The sequence below is a fragment of the Onychomys torridus genome, chromosome 4 (assembly GCF_903995425.1).
Source record: "Onychomys torridus chromosome 4, mOncTor1.1, whole genome shotgun sequence".
Lineage (NCBI taxonomy): Eukaryota > Metazoa > Chordata > Mammalia > Rodentia > Cricetidae > Onychomys > Onychomys torridus.
Window position 1 is genome coordinate 139,863,342 of NC_050446.1, and position 21,771 is coordinate 139,885,112.

The following is a 21,771-nucleotide window of genomic DNA, read 5'->3' on the forward strand; positions in this document are numbered from 1 at the left end:
GCCATTTAAAATGTTTTAAGAACGAACTTAAGACTTTTCTGGGCAATGAAACACGTTTGCACCTGGCAGCACCAATTACTTCAATGAGGATGATGGGCACTGGGGAAACTCATCATGGAGTTTGCTTTTAATGTGGTAAAGGCTAGCCATTTGGGCAAGAAACAGTTCTTGCCTGGACTGCTTTGACAGTATTTTATATAAACTGTACCTGCACGACCCATAGGAAAATGACCACTGAACTTTGCCAAAACAAGGCAGGATGGTCCTTCAGGTTCCTGCTTCACAGAAGGATCTACCAGACATTCTGCAGGACACAGTGGAAAATGACTGACGAACTATGCTAAAATAGGTGGGACAGTTCTTCAAATTTTCTGCTTCACTGAAAAGTCTGCCAGATACTCTTCTAAATCTATAGGCTAAGGATAGATGCCCCAACATTACAAAAGAACTTTGGGTGACTGTCCAGGCACCAGACATCTCTTGTCATTTCTAGAGTTTTGGAAGTTGCTTGCAATGTACTTCCTGTTTACTCAGGTAACATTATATCCTTCTGAGGTCTCTGATGTAGTTGTAGATAGTTATGATTATAGTTTTACTTAGTTATGACAAAAGATGAATTAGATATGAAACTTTTAACTTACAAAAAGGATAAAATATTAACTTTAATTTTGCCAAATATAAATAGAAATTATAACTGTAATTCTCACTTGATAACTGTTTTGTTATGTGTAATTTTACTGTGTTAAAATGAAAACCTTCTTTTTTGATTAGACAGAAAAGGGAAAATGCTATGGGACGGTCTTTCTGTATGCTGTAAATATGTGTTGCTCCCATTGGTTAATAAATAAAGCTGCTCTGGCCTATGGTAAGCCAGGACAAGAGCCAGATGGGAAATCTAAGCAGATACAGGGAGAAGAGAGGCAGAGTCAGGGCAAATGCCATCTAGCCACCCAAGGAACAAGATGCCAGCAGACCAGTAACACCACTGCCACATGGCAAAATATAGATTAGTAGAAATGGGTTAATTTAAGATGTAAAAGCTAGCTAGCAATAAGCCTGAGTCATAGACCAAACAATTTCTAATATTAAGCCTCTAAGTGATTATTTTATAAGTAGTTACACGGCCTCTGGACAGAAAGAGAGAGAGAAAGGCATCAGGCTACACTCAGACACAAAGGAATTGTCACCAGATACAAAAACAAAACAAAACAAAACAAACAAAAAACACCTGAAATAACTCCCTGCTTCCTATCAGGCCAAAACAGATTAAAGCTGGGTATCAACAGAAACAACAGGAAGCTTACAAACTCATGGAAACTAAACAACTCTCTACTGAATGAAAACTGGATCAAGACAGAAATGAAAATGAATATGCATTATACTTATGGGACACAATGAAAGCAGCAAAGTTCACAGCACAAAGTGCCTGCATAAAAAACTGGAGATAGCTCATACCAGAGGCTAAGACACACCTGAAAGCTCTAGAATAAAAAAGCAAGCACACCCAAAAGGAGTAGACCTCAAATAATAATCAACTGATTATTCATATAAAGAATCGACAAAACTTGGGAGTCGTTTGTATTTTTTGTTGGGGGGGGGGGAGCAACAAAACAGACAAACCCTTATCCAAACTAACTAAAGGCAGGAAGAGAATATTCAAATTCAAATTAACATAATCAAAAACACTAAAGAGGAAGACATAATAATAGACACCAAGGAAATCCAGAGACTCATTAAGGACATACTCTAAAAACCTACTCTCCACCAAATCCGACAATCTAAAAGAAATGGATAATTTTCTTGATAGGTACTACTTACCAAATACAAATCAAGATCAGATAAACAATATAAATAGTGACATAGAAGCAGTCATTAAAAGTCTCTCAACCTCAAGGTGGTGGTGGCACACACCTCTGATCCTAGAATTTAGGAGGCAGAGGCAGGAGGATCTCTGAGAGTTCAAGGCTAGCCTGGTCTACAGAGTGAGTTCTAGGACAGCCAAGACTACACAGAGACCCTATCTCAAAAAAATTGAAAAGAAAGAAAGAAAAAAAAAAAAAGCCCAGGACCAGGTGTTTTAGGGCAGAATTCTACCAGACTTTCAAAATCAGCCTACCTCTGCGTCCCAAGGCTGGGATTAAAGGCATGCATAAGCATGCCCAGATGCCCAACTCACTTTATGAGGCCACAGGTACTCTGATACCCAAACTATGTAAAGACTCACAAATCAATTTCCCTCATAAACACAGATGCAAAAATACTCAATAAAATACTTGCAAACCGAATCCAAGAACACATCAAAAAGATTATCCACCATGAGCAAGTAGGCTTCATCCCAGAGATGCAAGGATGGTTCAATATATGAAAATTAGTAAATGTAATCCATCACATAAACAAACTGAAAGATCTCATTATGCAGAAAAGGCCTTTGACAAAATCCAGTATCCCTTCATGATAAACGTCCTGAAGAGATTAGGGATACAAGGGACATATCTAAACATAATAAAAGGCAATTTACAGAAAGCCTATAGACAACATTAAATAGAAACTTGAATCATCAATTCCACTACACTCTCTCCATATCAACTCAATATAGTGCCTGAAGTTTTAGCTAGAGCATTAAGACAACTGAAGGAAAGCAAGAGGATACAAATTGGAAAGGAAGAAGTCAAAGTATCACTATTCCCAGATGATGTGTCTACATAAGCAACTCTAAAAGTTCTACCAGGGAACTCCTATAGCTGATAAACACTTTCAGGAAAATGACTGGATACTAGATTAACATCAGGAAATAACACCTTTCACAATAGCTTCAGATATGAAATACCTTGGGGTAACTCTAACCAATCAAGTGAAAGACTTGTGTAATAAAAATTTCAACTCTTTGAAGAAAGAAATTGAAGATGGAGAGATCTCCTATGCTCATGGATTGGTAGGATTAACATAGTAAACATGTCCATCCTATGAAAAAGCAATCTACAGATTCAATGTAATCCCCATCAAAACTTCAACACAATTCTTTATAGACCTTGAAAGAACAACTGTCAACTTCATACAGAGAAAAAAAAAACCCAGGATAGATAGCTAAAACAAAAACCCAGGATAGATAGCTAAAACAATCATAAACAATCAAAGAACTGCTGGAGTTCCCACCATTGCTGATTTCAAGTTGTACTACAAAGCTAAAAGACACATTGATCAATGGAATCAAACTCAAGACCCAGACATAAATCCACATTCATATGGACACCTGAATTTTGATAAAGAAGCCAGAAATACACACTGGAAAAAAGACAGCATCTTCAACAAACGGTGCTGGCATAACTGAATGTCTGCGTGCAGAAGAATGTAAATACATCCATATTTATCATAAAATATGCACAAAACTCAAGTCCAAGTGGATCAAAGACTTCAACATAAAGCCAGATACACTGAATCTGATAGAAGAGAAAGTGGAGAATAGCCTTGAACGCATTGGCACAGGAGAGGACTTTCTGAACAGAACACTGATAGCACAGGCACTAAGATCATTAATAAATAGGACCTCATGAAACTGAAAAACTTCTGTAAGGCAATGAACACTGTCAATCAGACAATGTGACATCCTACAAAATGAGAAAAGACTTTACCAACTCTCCACATCCAACAGAGGACGAATATGCAAAAAATATAAAGAACTCAGGAAACTGCTTATCAAAAAACCAAGTAATACAATTAAAAAATGGGGTACAGGCCAGGCATAGTGGCACGTCTTTAATTCCAGCACTTGGGAGGCAGAGGCAGGAGGATCTCTGAGTTCAAGGCCAGCTAGGGATACAAAGTGAGTTCCAAGACAACAAAAGAGAAACCCTGTCTGGAAAACCAAAGCCAAAAGAACAAACACAAATGGGGTACAGATCTAAACAGAATTCTCAATAGAAGAATCTCAAATGATTACAAAACACTTTAAGAAATGTTCAACAGCCTTAGCCATCAGAGAAATGAAAATCAAAATGACTTTGAGATTCCATCTTATATCTGCCAGAATGGCTACGATCAATAACACAAGTGACAGCTCATGCTGGTGAGGATGTGGAGCAAGGGGAACACTCCTCCATTGCTGGTGGGAGTGCAATCTTACACAACAACTATGGAAATCAGTATGGCAGTTCCTCAGAAAGACAGTAATCGATCTGCCTCAAGATCCAGCTATACCACCGCTCTTGTTATACCACAAAGACATTTGCTCAAACATGTTCATTGCAGCTTTATAATAGCCAGAAACTGGCAACTTAGACATCCCGCAACAGAAGAATGGATAAAGAACATTCACACAATGGAGTATTACTCAGCTGTTAAAAAAATTGAAATTTCCAGGCAAATGGACGCAACTGTGGGGGAGGGGACATCCTGAGTGCAGTAATCCAGACCCCAAAAGACAAGTAAATGATAAACCCACAATCTGCAGACTCAGATGTCAGGTAAAGAGATCTGGGAGGATAAATGGATCTCTCTGGGAGGGAAAACAGAATAAATTTTACAGGCAGACTGGCCGACTTGGGGGGGGGGGGTTAAACTGGGGGAGAGACAGGGTGGAGGGAGTAGTGCAGGGAAAGACTGCTGGAATTGGGGTGCATTTGGAGGGTGGTGTGGAAACCGAGAGCAGTGGAAACTTCCGGGAGTCTTTGAAAGTGATCCTATGAGGATTCCTCATAATGGGGCATATGGAGTCTCAACTGGCCATTTCTTGTAGCCAAGTAAGACTTCCAGTGTCTGGACTGGGTTGAATTCAATTGAGTTATTGCCCAAGGGGTCCCATGGAAATCTCCAAACCCAAGCTGTTATTAATAAAGCAGTTGCTCTCAGCAAACTGACAGACCCCATTGCCAAGAACAACACCCACACAACTGGCTGAACATGGAGAAGTTGAACACGAAGCCTTCACCACCACGTTCTAGTCTCTTTGGTGTGAGAAGGTATTCTGCAGGCTACTGAAGGGAAACATGGACACCAGCCCAGCCATAAAACCTTTGACCTACTATCTGTCCTGCAAAATATACTAGGGCAATAGTGGTACAGAACTTGTATGAGTAGCCAACCAACATCTGGTATGATTTATGGGCCACTCCATGAGAAGGAACTCACACCCAACAGTCTGGGTAACCAAGAACCAGAGACTAGATAGCCCAGAGACCTTGGGTAAAACCAAACACTATGATTCTTTAAAAAATAGATAAATGAATGAATGAATAAATGATTCCTAATGATATCCTACTATGCTCAGATCAGTGCCTTGTCCAGTCATCATCAGAAAGACTTCCTCTGGCAGCAGATGGCAGCAGAGAGCCATACCCAGACATTATAAAGAGTCTAAATTGGAAGTCCATCAAATTCCTCTCCTCAGAGCTCAGGGAATCTCAAAGAGGGGGGATGGTAGTGGTGGTGGGGGTGGAGGAATCGCAGAACAAGGCCCTCTGAATCAACTAAGCAAAGTGCATATGAACTCACAGAGAATGAAGCAGCAAGCACAGTGCCTACATGGGTCTGCACCAGGTTCTCTGCAGATACATTATAGCTATTAGCTTAATATTTTTATGGAACTGACTGTTGAGAACAAGTGGGTCTTTGACTCTTGTGCCTGCTCTTGGGACTCTTCCTCCTATTGGGTTGCTGTGTCCAACTTCAATATGGTAATTTTTGTTTCATCTTATTTTGTCATGTTTTGTTGTTATCTTTTAGAAGCCTGTTCTTTTCTAATGAGAGATAGAAAGGGAGTGGATCTGGAGGGGAGGGAAGATGGGGAGGAACTGGGAGGAGCAGGAGGGGAAACTATAATCAGGATATATTGTATGAGAAGAATCTGTTTTCAAAAAACACAAATACGGGCTGGAGAGATGGCTCAGAGGTTAAGAGCACTGACTGCTCTTCCAGAGGTCCTGAGTTCAATTCCCAGCAACCACATGGTGGCTCACAACCATCTGTAATGAGATCTGGCGCCCCCTTCTGTATACACAATAAATAAATAAATCTTTAAAAAAAACCACACAAATAAACAATGTATGTTTAAAACACTGAAATAGAGGCAGGAGGACCACTGTGAGATCAAGGCCAGCCTTGAGTGAGACCCTGTCTTCCAAACAGAACAAACATTAAGTCATATGCCCACTAATACTCATTAAAATTTGACAGGATTTTAAACAATCAAGAAACATCAGTTTCTCTCAGTGTTGATCTTTCTTGAGGCTGTTTAGTAGTCATACTAAGCAGCCAATCTAATTCTTAAGAAGTTGAGAATAAAAACCAGAGAGTGGATGGAAGCCTGGTTAGGAGGCCTACAGCCAGAGTGATCTAAATAAAGTAGATGCCATAATGGCTGTGGAACCAGACTCATTAACCTCATCTTCAGACATGCCTGTGAAATAGGTTCAAAGGGTCATTTGGGATAGCAGACCCCAGGAGTCCTTACACTGAGGTCAGTACAGGAAAACTATATGGGACTAGGGGAAGGGAAGGGGATGCGAGTGGGAGGCTACAGATGGGAAGTAGACTGATTTAGCTAATTTTGCTTTGTTCTGAGATAGAGAAGAGCTTGGGAGGAGCCTAGTTTAAAAAACAAAAACAGCAGTAACTGTATAGAGTTCTCAATGTATCTTCTAGCTCTGTCTGAGATCATAACCTCATGATCCAAACTGCTGAAATGGCCATCTGTTCTCCCATGCTTTTAGCAACTAAAGCCACAAGCTATATCAAAGTGTTCTTGAATCTAGGCCCTGGCTGGGAACAGTAAAGAAACCAAAGTCTGTGTTCTTTTTTTTTTTTTTTCTTTTGCCAGAGCTGAGGATTGAACCCAGGGCCTTGTGCTTGCTAGGCAAGCGCTCTACCACTGAGCTAAATCCCCAACCCCAAGTACAGCTGGCTGTGTTCTTAATGAAGGAACTATACCTAATCTCAGGACTGGGACACAGAAGCCAATCACACTGGCTCTTAACATTCCCTATCTACTTCTCTAGTGAACAAATTCCTCACTGTTGGTAGTCATTCCTTTTTCTTGTCTGTCATTCCTTCTGTGAAATTTGTTCATGTAGGTGTAAATGAATGTATTATGGAAGTGGTTGTACACAGATGAGTGTGGCAACCAGAAGTCAGTCTTAGATGTTATTCTTCAGTAGCTGCCCATCTCTACTTCCCTAGCATTGGGATTATAAAGGCATGCCACCGCACTTAGCTTTTATGTATTTATGTATTTATTTACTTACTTACCTACTTAGTTACAGTCTTTTTTGAGATAATCTCACTCTTAGCCTTGACTGACCTAGAGCTGTTATGTAGACCTAGCTTGCCTTGACCTCTCAAAGGTCTGCCTGTCTCTCCCCACAATTAAAGGCATGTGCCACCATGCCCAGCAAGTTCTCTTTTTATTGTTGTTGTTTCTTTGTTGGGGGTGGGGGGGGGAGTTTGTTTTTCGAGACTGGGTTTCTCTGTGTAGCCCTAGCTGTCCTAGAACTTGCTCTGTAAACCAGGCTGGCCTCAACCAGCAACGGTTTTTTGTTTGTTTTTTTCTTTTTAACATTGGTTTGGGGAGCTGAACTCGGGGTCCCCATACTTACATGGCAAGCACTTTACCAATTGAGTTATTTATTCCGTCTGTGTGGTGGTCTTTCTAATCTCTAATATGGGAAAGGTACATGATTTCCTTCTCCTACCTTCACCCAACCCCATGCTTATTTTATCACAGAATCTTAGCACACAAAATGTGTTATATTTTAAGAGCTGGAGAGATGGCTCAGTGGTTAAAAGCACTGGTTGTTTTTCCAGAAGACCTGGGTTCAATTCACAGTACCCACATGGCAGCTCCCAACTGCCTATAATTCCAGTCCAGGGAATTCGAAGCCCTGTTCTGGTCTCCTCAAGCACCACGAAGGCAAAATGCCCATACACACAAAAATAAAATGAACATTATGTTTTATAATTGAATAAATGACATTCTAATCCTAAAAGTTCAAAATGGGTTCAAGGGAAATATTCTTGGCCCAAAGTCAGGTTATGCGAACTGTAATTTTACTATGAAAGTGTGCAGTGATCTTGAGGGCAAGCTCCAGTCATTCTTTGGACCATCTGTATAAATGAGTTATCGCTTATGATCTCAGAAGGTCCTTTCAGTGCTAAAGGTACGTGAGATTTAGACTCAGGAAGTACCAGGGATGATGTGCTTTCTCAAACCATCTGTTTATGCCATAGAATATAGGAGGTACAGCCAACACTCACAGCCCCCAAGACTACCAATCACATAGGAATCTGCTGTCAGCAGCACCACAGACTGTCGGTTTACTTAATTCCTTCTGATGAACTGCCAAGAATAAATTGAAGGTGAGCAGCAGAGCATTTTAATGAGTCCAGGGCCTAATGAATCTTTTCCTCCTGTGTCAATTAGAATTTCAAAGCTAGGATCTCCAAGGACCAATTTATTAGGAACAGAGAGAAAGCCTTTTGTTCACCAGCCGCTGCTTCCGGAACCACCTGCCCTGCCCTTGGTATCTGCCAGATAACGTCCTGCTTACTCATGTGTGACAAACGCTGTGACAGAACCTGACCTGAGGGCTCTTTATTTTTTTTTGCCCAATACCTCTGGGGCATGAAACTAAGAAGGAAAATGAACCCAGCATTTCTTAGGACAAGGGTGATTAGAGAAGAACAGACTCTACTGTCAGTCAGTCCTCAAAGAGCTAACACAAACAGATCAGCTTGCCTTAGTTAGCCTCTACTCAAGCAAGTTTTTCCCTTTTTTCCCACCCCCCCACCCCAAGATGAGGACCGAACCCAGGGCCTTGCTCCTGGCAAGTGCTCTACCATTGAGTTAAATCCCCAACCCCTCAAGCAAGTTTTATAGATTATGATATTTGCCAAAAGTATTTTGAATTCTCATACTAATCTGCTAGTTTATCTGTCACAATGACAAGTCATCTGAGAAAGTCAACTAAGGGAACAAAGATTTATTTTGGTTTATGGTTTCAGTTTATGGCTAAGTTATGGCTAATTAGCTCCAATGCTATTGGCCTGTGACAAAGGAGGCTACTCACCTCATGGCAGTTAGGAAGCAGAAGAAAGAGGGGCCAGCTTTATCTTTCAAAATCATGTCTTCAGTGACCTACATCTTCCAACCAGGCCTACTTCCTAAAAGCCCATTTAGTATGAACCTATCCATAGATTTAACCCATTGATGAAGTCATTACCTTCACGGTCTAAGAAACTCAATAGTGCCATCAGCTAGAGAATCAAACCATCAAGTCACTGGGGAGGCATCACACCTTCATATCTAAAAACTGTAACAATCTAAAAACTGATACTCTTAAGAGGGAAAGAACCAACCTAGGAACACAGGCAGGAATCAGAACTTTTATCAGTGTAATTCTGAAGACAGGGTTCTTTCCATCCAAGGACAATAACCTTGTTTAGACACCTGAGATGATGTCCAGAATGGCAGGTGGCCTCCAAGCAGCCTCAGCAACATTTGAACACTTGTTAATTCACTTTTACACAAGTACATGTAAAAATGTGCACCTGTTTATGTTGTGGAATATTCCTTTATACTGTGTGAAGGTATTTCACTGTGATTGGTTTAATAAAAAGCTGAATAGCCAACAGCTAGGCAAAATTTTCAGGGCAGAGAGAATGCTGGAAAGAAGAACAGTCACAAGGAGTTGCCAGCAAGAAATGGAGGAAAGAGGAAAGCAAGATGGGTAGAGTAAAGGTAAAGCCACGAGGCAGAAAGTAAACTAATAGAAATGGGTTCATTTAAATTAAGAGCTAATGGGGCAACCCTAAGCTATCAGTCAAGCATTCATAATTAATAAGAAGTCTCTGTGTGGTGATTTGGAAGCTGGCTAACAGAACAGACATGTTTATTCCACTAAGAATTGAAATTTCTAAATCCCAGAAAATACTAGCACTCCCCCCACCCCAAATCCTGTCTTTTATTTATTGATTTGTGGAGCATTTCCAGTTGTGGATTTAACAGCTCCTATGCACCTGATAATCATTTCTCATCCTGTTCTCTCCAAGTGGCATAGTGCCAGCCGGATTACTACTGTTCAATCATCAGTAATGTTTTGATGTGAGCAGACATAATCAAATCAGGTTTCCAAATGGCTATGAGGCTGACTATTAGGACTGATAGGAAAAGCAGAAGTCAGGACCTCAAACTTACATTGCAAAAAGGGGGAGGGGGACCACAGCAACCACGATACAGTAGTTGTTTGTGTTTATTCTCCATGTGTTTATATGCGATATTATACTGTATGTGTGTGTATGTATATATAATATACATGCACACACACACAACTCTAATATAATTGCCTTTTTTTTTTTTTTTTTTTTTGGTTTTTCAAGACAGGGTTTCTCTGTGTAGCTTTGCACCTTTCCTGGAACTCGCTTTGGAGACCAGGTTGGCCTCGAACTCACAGAGATCCTCCTGCCTCTGCCTCTGCCTCTGCCTTTTTTTTTTTAATCTACATTTTCTTCAGTGGTGTAACCACACTCTGTTGCCAGTACTCTAAACATGCTCCTGTAGTAACCCTACTCAAACTCACGGATTCAACAATGGGGTTGGGTAGGAAACTACTTAAGAAGAGGGAGGAGATCAGTAAAAGTAGGAAGGAAACAAAACAGAGTGATGGGACATGAATATGGTCAAATGTATGATTACATACATGTATGAAAATGTCATAAAACTCAATGTTATAAAGTATATGCTAATAAAGAAAAATTTTAAAGTTAACTCAAGGCACATCTAGTATTAATTGGTAACTAACCAGGGGGAAGGGAGAGGCTATTCTAGAAGAACATTTGAGAAGTTTTCCTAGTGCTCAAACCCAGATGTAGTCAACTTCAAATCTCAGTTCTCTTCCATGTTGCTTCTGTGGAGGTTAAGAATGGAGTCAGGCTTCAAACAATTCTGCACATCAACTAGAGTGTTAGAGCAAGCTGCTAGTTTAAGTGTGGGGGTCGCATTTACTATCTCTGCACAAAGTGGTAGTTCTGAGACAATGGCTAAAATAAAATAGCATGTCCCCATGACAAAGACCAAATAAAAAGCTAATGTAAGGAAATTTTGTAAAAGACCCTAGTTGCTCTTTCCAACCATGTGGGTTGACGACTAAAGAGAAACAGTATGTAGAGAATTATGAGAGAAGAAAACCTAAGAAAGGAAATCAAGTTATTTCTTCAGGGTTGGAGAGATGACTCAGCAATTAAAGTACTTCCTAAGGAAGGAAGACGCCCCAGAGTTCAGATCCCTAGAGCCCAGTAAATGCCAGTTACGCATGGTATACCCAACCTCCAGGCCCCAGAAGAAAGGTAATTCCAGGTTACATTTTCAAGAAGGTATTAACTAATTTTGGACCTAATTTAGAAATCTTGACTGAGCTGATTTTCACACTAATAAGTTAAACAAAACTTGACACATTTTCAGGAAAAAAAGTTGTTTAACTTAGGAGACCAGAAGACATTGGGTGTCATGAACTATTATTGTGGTCCATGACACAAATACAGCAATAGCAATTGCTAATTTGGGGTTGGGGATTTAGCTCAGTGGTACAGCGCTTGCCTAGCAAGCGCAAGGCCCTGGGTTCAGTCCTCAGCTCTGGGGGGAAAAAAAGCAATTGATAATTTAGATGTCAATCCACCAGATGAGTAATTCTCTGATGGAGAATCCTGCTGGAGCAAGACTAACGGGACCACTGGCTTTGAACAGTTGCTCCCGTCTGTGGTTTCACATGTGCAAAAGCAGCTGTGGTGTCCCCAAAACCTGCACTGTAGTGTGTAATCTCATGTGACATGCATACATAATCTCATGATTGCATCTCAATCTTATAGGCACATACACCTGTGGATGGTCAGGAAGATGACTTCTCATTAAGCTGTATAATTTTGATATATAGAAAATATACTAGGATATGCTTCATAACTAGATCTATTGTCCCACAGGGACTGTTAAGACACTTTAAAGTCTACTTTGTTCCTTGAACTCAGACTTTATTGGCCAGACTTGGCAACTCTGACCTTGTACATATCAGAAAATAACAATTTCTCCCCAGTCTAAGACAAGCTACATATATTTTGCTGATTTGAAACCTCAGAGCAGTTTCAAACTAGACTGAATGTTTCTGCAAACAGATCATAAGTTAAAAACTTTACAGATATGTACAAGGTCAGAGTTGCAGATATCTAACCAAAGTTATTAACTCAAAGCAACCTAAAATACTATACCAATTCTTCACTTGCCAAGTCTGGCCAATAAAGACCTGACTCCCTGTGGAGATCTCTCAGCAACCTATCTTACCAGGCACTGTGCCCACAGCCTCAGGTCACAGTTTATACACAAGGGATCTTGAAGCCAGGTGTTGCCACGGTTACTCACTCCCATCAGTTTTTGTACGTTATTTTATTGCAAAAAGTTTTGGTATTGAATGTGTATATAAGCTGTGGAGGACTAGAGCAGAGTAGCATAGAGAGAACTGAACTAGAAGGCATTATAACTGGGAAGAATTAGAACTGTAACAGAAGAGAAGAGCATGCAGGACCCAAACAGTTCATGTTCGAATGCATTCTGTTCCTAGGAAATATCCCTCAGTCAAGTCCTAAATGAAGTCTCACTCCGCTGTGAACCTTTGCTTTGAACCCTACTTGTAGCCTTTGGAGCTGGCCTCCACAGGCTGCCTTAGTTAGGGAAACTCAGACCCTGGCATTTCCCTCCCCTCCCAACCCTTTCCTCAACCTTCTGCTTGCTTTGGCTCCCCTCCAAACCTTTTCCTTTAAGATCCATTCCTTCTGCATGGCACCCTATGTGGCTGGAGAGATGACTCAGTGGTCAGTAGCACTGGGTTCAATTCCCAGCACCCACATAGCAGCTCACAACTGTCTGTAACTCCAGTCCCAGGGGGCCCAACACCCTCACACAGACATACATGCAGGCAAAACACCAATGCACATAAAATAAAAAACTGAATTATTAAGAAGTGTGACAGCATTCTAGAGAGAGAAAGGAGCTGCCTACTATGTTTAACAATAAAAACTTGGCAAGTGAGATAGCTGCAGGTAAAGGCACTTGCCCTGCAAGCCTGTCAACTGGAGTTCAATTTCTGGACCCCACAAAAAAACTGAAGGAGAAAATCAATCCCACAAAGCTGTCTTCAGATCAACATATATCATGGCATACAGCATACACATATACCCCCCCCACACACAGAAATTTTAGAGAAACCAAGGCATTTCCAGACTAAATAACCGCCCTCCCTGCAAAATAAAATAAAATAAAAAATTTTTTAAAATTAAAAGAAAAACAAAACAAAACTATTCTTGGTGCCTGAAACTGGTTTCAATAAGATTCTAAATATTCTGGAGCTAGACAAAGCCATTTAAAAAACAAAACAAACAAAAAAACATATACAGGCATTTTACCTGCACTTATATCTATGCACCACTTGTGTGCCTGGTACAGGCGGAGGACAAGGAGGGCCTGAGGCCTCTGAAAAGACACCAGTGTCATCTCTCCAGCCCCTAAAACTCAACTCTTGAAAAGCCTTCCTGCAGAGCTAGGAAGATGATACCGTGGTAAACAGAGCTTGCTGCTGGTGCAGATGACCAGTCTGGTTCGCAGCGCCCACATCAGGCACCTCACAACCACCGGGAGCTCCAGCTCCAGTCAGTTCTGGCATACACACCACATACACACAAATGCAAAGAAAAGAAAAGCCTTCTCACAAAGAAAACCTTCTCAACCAAGAGCAAAAGCCAGAATACAAATACAGCTTGAGAACAGGACAGTGGCTCTCTAAAGCTTTCTGCCTTGTTCCTCCTTTTACAGCTGAGGAAAGTGAAACTTAGGAATGAACTGCTTTCCCAAGGTTGCGCAGACTAAAGTTCAGAACCCACGTTCCCCTTTGTAAACTTAATCATTTAACACATGGTCTAAGGATTTATTTCAGTCACTGACAGGTGAACACCACTCTGTACCAGGCCTCTTCCCTTGTCCTTCTTTCTCTTTCTGTCTCTCTTCCCTGCCTTTTCTTTCTCTTTCAAGGAAGAAGTTTTTGATTTAAGGTTGCATCTTGTGAAGGACAATGTGGCAGAGCAGAGCAGTTTACATCATGGCAGACAGGAAGCAGAGAGAAGGGAATATGGGATCCTGGAATATACAATCCAAAAACATACCTCCTCCAATTAGCCAGGTCAATTATTTTTCCATCATCCATTAGCATCATAATAACCACAATAAGATCTAACTTCACAGATGAGGAAAACTATAGGTCAGTGAAGTTAGTCACTCAGGAGATAAATGTCACAGCAAAACTCAAATCTTAGTATACATCTAACTCCTTTAAGGCTATATGGTTTCCGGTTTGAAGAATATATTCAACAATGAAAAAGAAACACTAACTGACCCCCAAGTTACTTCCTCAAGAGTCTTTTGTCTCTCGCCCTATGCAGTACTGGGGCTCTTGGTAAGTTCAGCTAACTGCAGCAATGAAAGAAAATGGTAATAAGGGTAAAGAATGGAGACTCTGATAAGACAAAAATGCTGGGCAAAAACCCCAGAGACGTTTGTATGCTGTTCCTTCTCTCCAGGCTCATCCTCTGGGGGAGCCAGGACTGTAATCCTTCACCTCTCTGCTTTGTGTTAATGGAGTCTTTTGTAATAGGTTTTCCCACTTCCTCTACCTAACCCCCATTAGGCAAATTCCCTACAGCATCTCTTACTGATCTCAAAAATCTTTCTATCACAGTACTGAATTTTGAACCTAAGACGGAAGTGGCCTTGTACCTTCATGCATTTGTTCATTCATTCATCTTCTTTTTGAGAAAGGGTCTCCGGAAGTGTCCAGGCTGACCTAGCATCTCTATAACCAGAGCAGGTCCTGAACTTGTGACCCTCTGGCTTCAGCCTCCCAAGTAGCTGGCTGTGCCACCAGGCCTAGCTTTATCTCATGATCCTGGCACCACAGCTGCTAATAGACCGTGGTTCCTGAACTGAGATTCTGATTTCATAGCAGTCTTCTTAGGCTCAGGACTCCCTAGAAGTGCCCTTTCACTGATCTGAGCTATAGGGCCTATTAGTTCCTCTCTGCTTAGCCATCTTCTTCTCTGCCCACTGTTTCAGTAATAAAGGAAGAAAGAACCTTTTTAGTTTTAATAGAACAAGAAAAGGAGGGGCACATATCCACTTAGTAAAAATAATAAATGCAATTTCAAATCAATGGCCTAAACCTTAAGAACCAGAAAAAGAAACAAAGTACATAAAGCAAACAGAGATTAGGAAATAATAGATTAAAGTAAGAAAATCAATGTAACAACAAACTAATAAAACCAAAAATTGAGTCTTTGAAAAGATTATAAAATGTATAAACCAACAGACATAAAAATTAGGAAAATACAAATGACTAAAACTAGGAATAGAGATGCCCTGATTTTATGTAAAAGGAATGTTAAGAAAACACTAAATAATTTTAAGTGAACAAATCAGACAACATATAAACAAGTCTCTAGAAATTACAAATTATCAAGTGACTAAAAAGGAAATAGAAAATTCTAAGCAAAACTATAAAAAAAACTAAAATATTTTTATAATTAGTAATTTTAAGATGTTTTAAGAAAATTTCATGTCCACATGGCTTCAGTGGTAAATTCTACCAAACTTCTAAAGAAATCATCCTAATTCTTTACAAACTTTCAGACCACAGAAAAGAACACGATTCTACATTACCACTGATGGCTGTGCACACACGGCAAGGGATTGGGGATTTAGCTTGGTAGTGCTTGCGGAACAAGTGGAATGCCCTAGGTTCAGACCTCAGCACAGAATAAAAACAACTGCAGCAGGGAAGCAGGAAGTCACAACCATTTTACAAACTGGGGGATAAAAACTGGCCAGAGACACGTGTTGAGACAAGATTTAAAACTCAGGGAGGCAGAGGCAGGCAGATCTCTGTGAGTTCCAGGTCAGTCTGGTCTACAGAGTTCAAGGACAGCCAGGACTACACAGACAAACTGTCTCCCAGCATCAACCCAGATGTCTAGGTCCCTAACTCCTGTCGGCCCAACTTCTGAGATCCCTTCAGTTCTAGGTGTTTTCTTCTTCCAGTCACAGTTAGATAAACCACTGCTGCTGAAGGTCTTCCTGCCTTACATTTCTTGGTCCCTCACTGATCAAGGGATCCTAAATCCTCCTCCCTGCCCTGTTGGGCTCAAGTAACTTGAATTTCTGAGGAGGGCTGTCGTAAGTTTTCGAAAGAAAAAAGCAGTCGAGAGACAGAAACTGCAGAATTCCAGGGAAACTAGCAAGCAGTTCATGAAAAGTCTGTCACATCATAATGGTATTCAGTGAGCTAATCTAAGATCGGCTTTATAGGTCCCTAAATTATTTGTACTTCCTGGACCTCCATTTCTTCATCTATAAAATGGAGTAGTCTAGATAAAGGGAGAGCTAGCATAATAAATTCCCAACGTGGTGATTTCCCTTCCTATCTGAGTTGCCCAATGCCCACTTCACACAGCTCCACTGAATCACATCATCCTTAACCACTTATGATCACATTCTTCAAGGACAGAGAAGACTTAAAATTTCCTTATGCTAACCTGGGGCTTGGTAGGTCGAAGAGGCATAAGTCAAGAAGATCCCCAATGGCTGTTAGAACACATCCAAAGAGTTCATGACAAGTTAGGTAGAGGTTCTAGGTCCTGAGATTAACCTTCCCCCACAGCACGGGGAAAAAGCAAGAAGGAAGGAAGCCTTTTTTCCTGACAAATGATCCCAAACATTCTTATGACAACTCCAAGAAAGTGACCTCAATCCTCCTCCCTGGTCAGCAGGCCACCTATGCTCACATCCAATCTCTAGAATAATCCAACATATAGAAAATAGTAATCCTAAAATATCAGTGCAAAGGCTAAAAGGAATCCCTAAACTAGTTACCCTATCTTAGCCCAAGATTGCCCAAGTCTGCCCGAATACCCTCACTCACCTGTACCAAGAATGAGTTTAGCCAGCTATTTCGTCCTTAGGGTTACAGGGTCAACAGCAGCTGTCTCTAGAATCAGGACTCACCTGTAACAGAGAAAAGAGGTTTGTCAAGGGTCTTAGCCCTTACACATTTTGAATTCTGATTCCTATCATTTCAGACCTTGCTGGGTGCTATAAAGAAAATTTAAACACAGTCATGAAATAAAAAAACAAGTAGGAGTAGAATCTACTTCAGATAAAATGGCCAGAAAAAGACTTCCAAAGGATGCCATGAGAGCAGAGTGAGGGAAAAACCAAGGACTTTTCTTTTTAAAAGAATAGCAGTAATGAGCCATTATATACTTCGTATTTATTTTTTGAGACAGGATTTCATGTAGCTCAGGCTGGGTTTCAATTCACTATGTAACCAAAGGTGGTCCTCAACTCCTGATCCTCCTACTTCCACTTCCCAACCCTGTTGGGTGTAGACATGCACCACACCCAACCCTGGTTCTGGCACTGTCAGCCTATTGTTTTTGGTTTTCTAGTGGGTTTTTTTTTTTGTTGTTTTTTGGTTTTTTTTTTTTTTTTTTTTTTTTGAGATGGGTTTCTCTGTGAAACAGTCCTAGCTGTCCTGGAACTCACTCTGTAGCCCAGGCTGGCCTCGAACTCACAGAGATCTGCCTGCCTCTGCCTCCCGAGTGCTGGGATCAAACAAATTGTCACCACTGCCCGGCCAGCTGTCGGCCTATTGTCACATAGAGTTCAAAAAGGTCCATTACTTTTCTTTAACTTACTTACTTCCCTATGATAAAACCTGACAAAAGCCACTTAAGAGATGGCTCAGCAGTTAACAGCACTTGCTGGTCTTACAGGGGACCAGTGTTTAGTTCCTGGCACCCGCAAGGCAGCTCACAACCACCTGTAATTCCAGTTCCAGGCGATCTAACACCCTCTTCTGGCCTCTGCAGGCACCAGGCACACACGTGGTACACATACATACATACATGAAGACAAAGACACACATAAAGTGAAAATAAATGTTTTTAAAAAGCCACTTAGGGGAGGAAGACTCTATTTAGGCTTTAAGATGGGATACAGGGGACTGGAGAGATGGCTCAGAGGTTAAGAGCACTTGTTCTTGCAGGGAACAAGATTCAATTCCTAACACCCACATGGTGACACACAATCATCCATAACTCTAGTCCAAAACCCTCTTCTGACTTAAGCAGGAACCTGGCACAATATGGTACAGACATATATGTAAGCAAAACATTCTCACACATAAAATGAGTAAATTTTTTTTTTTTTTTGAAAAAAAGAAAGGTAGATAGCAAAGGGATACAGGACTGGCAAAATGGTTCAGTGGATAAAGGTACTTTACTGAGCCTGACCACCTGAGTTTCATCCACAGGATCCAAAAGGCAGAAGAGAACTGACTTACCAAAAGGGTTGTCCTCTGACCTGTACACACACTCGTACATACACAATTAAATTAATAAGTCAATATTAGAAACAAGTACAGAGGAGCGATACAGTCCACCATGGAGGAGGAGGGCATAACAGCACACCATGTCAGGAAGCAGAGGACAGGTAAGAAATGAGGCTAGGCTCCTCAAGCTCTTCCACAGTAACCTGCTTCCTCTAGGGAGGCTCCAGCTCCAAAAGTGTCTATATCCTTCCAAAAGAGTACCACCAGCTAAGGACAAAGAATTCAAATACATGAACTTACAAGGGACATTTCACTTTCAAACCACAACACAAGCTTTTACCATACTGGACCATATTTTCCCCTCATTTATTTACTTATGTGGGGTGGAGGTATCTTGCACATGAGCATGCTATAATACGTGTGTGAAAGGTCAGAAGACAACTTGCCGGAGTCAGGTCTCTCCTCTCATGATGTGGGCGCCAAGTATTAAACTCAGGTTGACACACTTGACAGCAAGTTCCTCTACCCACTGAGTCAGCTTACTGCCCTGCTTCCCCACCAATTAAAGATTGATTTTATTTGGGGGCTGGAGAGATGGCTCAGTGGTTAGGAGTACGTACTTACTGTTCTTTCAGCGAACTCATTTGTTTCCTAACACCTACATCAGACATCTCATAAACACTTGCCAAATGCAGCTCCCAGGCCCTCTCTGGCCTCTGTGGACCCCTGCACACATAGGGCATTTGCTCACAAAAACAGACACACATAAATAAAAATAAGAAAAATAAATCTTAACACACAGAAATAAAGACCATAAAGGATTAAAATTTATTTTTCTTATTTTTATTTATGTTTCTGTGTGGGTTTGTGTAAATGAATGTCAAATGTGTGCAGGTGCTTTTGGAAGCCAGAAAACATCAAATCCCCTGAAGCAACAGTTATAGTTATGAGCCTCTGGATGTGGGTGCTAGAAGCCTTACTGTGTTACTATGAAAGAGTAACAAGTGTTCTCAGTCACTTAATCACGAAGTCATTTCTCCAGCCCCTAGAGACTAGAAGGTTGAGATTATTAACAAGTAGGCTGTCCTGAAATATCTGATCAAAGTACCTTATACAATGATATGAAGACCTTTCTGAGAAATCAGCATTTACCGAGTCCTGTTTCTGGGAACACATTACTATGGCCCAGTTAACTGCAAGTTAAGACTGAAGGGAGTTACTCCTCCCTTAGGCCATGCTATTTATATTAAAGCACTCCATCTAAAATAGGGAACAGATTCTACAAATGTATAAGGAAACCAGGAATACATACCTAGAGGCTAAGGAAAGTCAGTCACAAAGTAATATAAAATCATGAGAACACTGGAGCCTGGGCAGCAAAGGTGGGAGAATTAAGCAAAAGGCCCGGAGAGGGCGAAAGGGAATAATACTCCAAGGGGTAGAAGACTTGACAGAAACAACCACCCATTTTCTATATTTGTAAACAAATTTTAAACAACATGTCTTTACAGATCCCCCTGGTTGTTTACAATAAATGATTCCAACGTCTAAAGGAGGGCTACTTCAAAGGAGGTGCTGAGGCCATCTTCCTGGGGGAAGGGGAAGAAGTAGGGGGAAAAAAAAGACTGAGTTCAATTGGTCTCTGGAGTAGCAACCAGGGCAGGAGAGAACAGCCACAGAAGATAATGGCAACCTAACCTACTAGTTCCAAGCTCCCTCCAGCAATGCTCACCAGCAGAGGGCCTCCTCCAATCCACTTCTGCTGTTCAGTCAGTACTTCTGGGCTCACATACCCACACACAGGGAATGAAAGAATAACAGAGCTAACAGTCATTGTTGAGAGCCAAGCTTGCATATGGATCTGCTAGTTCTATTCCAGCTGCCCTTAACCTTCCACTTTCAAAGCTTTCCTTAACCTTTCTATGAGGAGTCCTGCTTTTCTTAGCCTTGACCAAACACTATAGTCTTGCAGTTTTGTTTTTACCTTTTTTTAAAATTTATTTTAAAGTCTTTCAGTTCTTATAAAACTTCTCCCATTCACAAAAATACCTAACCTTGACTCAAATAATAAATCCAAATGTTGTGTCCAGGTCACCAAATGGTCCAGCAAAATCCCACCCTACTCTCTAACAAAGGTGGGTGTCAGAATACCTGGCATAAGTAACTTATTGTCAGACAGTAAGAACATAATATATGCCGCAAAAGTTCAATTGAAATTCAATCCAGGCAGTCTCCAGCCTGCCTGGAGGAATGTCCTAAGAATACAACAGATGTGCAAATTCTTGCCTTTGCATATTCTGGGAACTAAGTAAGAACATTTCTCCTTCCTCAGCTGAAGCTGTCTCCAGTTTCCCCTCCTCCTTCCCTAAGAACCAATCCTGCAGAAATTATCAAGGGAGGCACAAGTAATTACTGTTTTCTTTCTCCATGCTAATGAGACAGTTGGATGGTTCCCCTTCCCCCTCTAGAGCTAGAAGGAGAATCTTGGGCTTTATAATCAGAAACCAACAATGCCAGACAGTGCTCTGTGCAACTGAGACTATACAAAAGATTGCTTTTCTATCTCTGATGAGAGCAGCACTGAAGGACTGTACCACTGACAGGAGAGGTCAGACCAGAGCCAAGAGGAGATCTGTCTAAAGTCAGAGGAAAGTCAATGGCAAGGAACTTCCTTATTCCCAACCAGTGTGCTTTCCACATTATCCAGACCTTGTACTGTAGAATAATGTGGGCTTCTCTCAATGTGGAGGCTGGGAATGTAGGTTTCAAGTTCATGTCGGTTTTAAACAATGTTATGTAGATGGGGACTCAACCCAAGAAAACAATCAGGATCTGAAACAATGATAATCTTATACCCTTCCACCAAATTAACACCACAGGGGAATAGGATAGTTTCCACAAAAATTAAAAAGAGAATGTGTGGATTTTAGTTGGGATTCAGGTCATTTATATGAAGGGAAGATTATCCTAGGGAAGAAAGAACCTCAGTTATAGTAAGACCCTAAAGTGTCTACACTAGGACCTCAGGTTGCTTGTTCCCAGAAGAAACTATCAGAAGCTTCACAGATCAGAGTCAAAGGTAAAACAGAGCCAGCCACGGTCAGTGAAAAAGTCATGTCTCTAGGAAAAAGCACCAGGTTTACAAATACTAAGCTGTAAAGAAAATCGTTAAAAGTGTTTTAAGTGGAATAATTTATATAATTTCACAAAGCCTGGCTTTTTTGTTTGTTTTTGCTGGGAGGGGTGCTTTGTTTTTTAACTTGAGACTCACTTCGTGCTCTCCTTAGCTACCACAGCTCTACCATTTCAGGTTGGGACTGAGAAATTTAAATTCAGTTATCCAACGAATTATGATTTCTCCTCCTTC

General features: G+C 40.9%; 2 protein-coding genes across 3 annotated transcripts in view; both read right to left on the reverse strand.

Annotated features, from left to right (window-relative positions):
• Raly (RALY heterogeneous nuclear ribonucleoprotein) overlaps window positions 1–17,053 on the reverse strand; it is a 51,955-nt gene extending 34,902 nt beyond the window's left edge. For both annotated transcript variants that reach the window (XM_036186077.1, XM_036186078.1), the window contains exon 1: window positions 16,995–17,053. The gene's annotated coding sequence lies outside the window, so the exon portion shown is untranslated. The remainder of the gene's footprint in view (window positions 1–16,994) is intronic.
• LOC118581956 (translation initiation factor IF-2-like) overlaps window positions 16,998–21,771 on the reverse strand; it is a 30,110-nt gene continuing 25,336 nt past the window's right edge. The window contains exon 3 of the mRNA XM_036184347.1: window positions 16,998–17,077. Within this exon, the coding sequence (XP_036040240.1) occupies window positions 17,045–17,077 (33 nt within the window). The 3' untranslated portion in view covers window positions 16,998–17,044. The remainder of the gene's footprint in view (window positions 17,078–21,771) is intronic.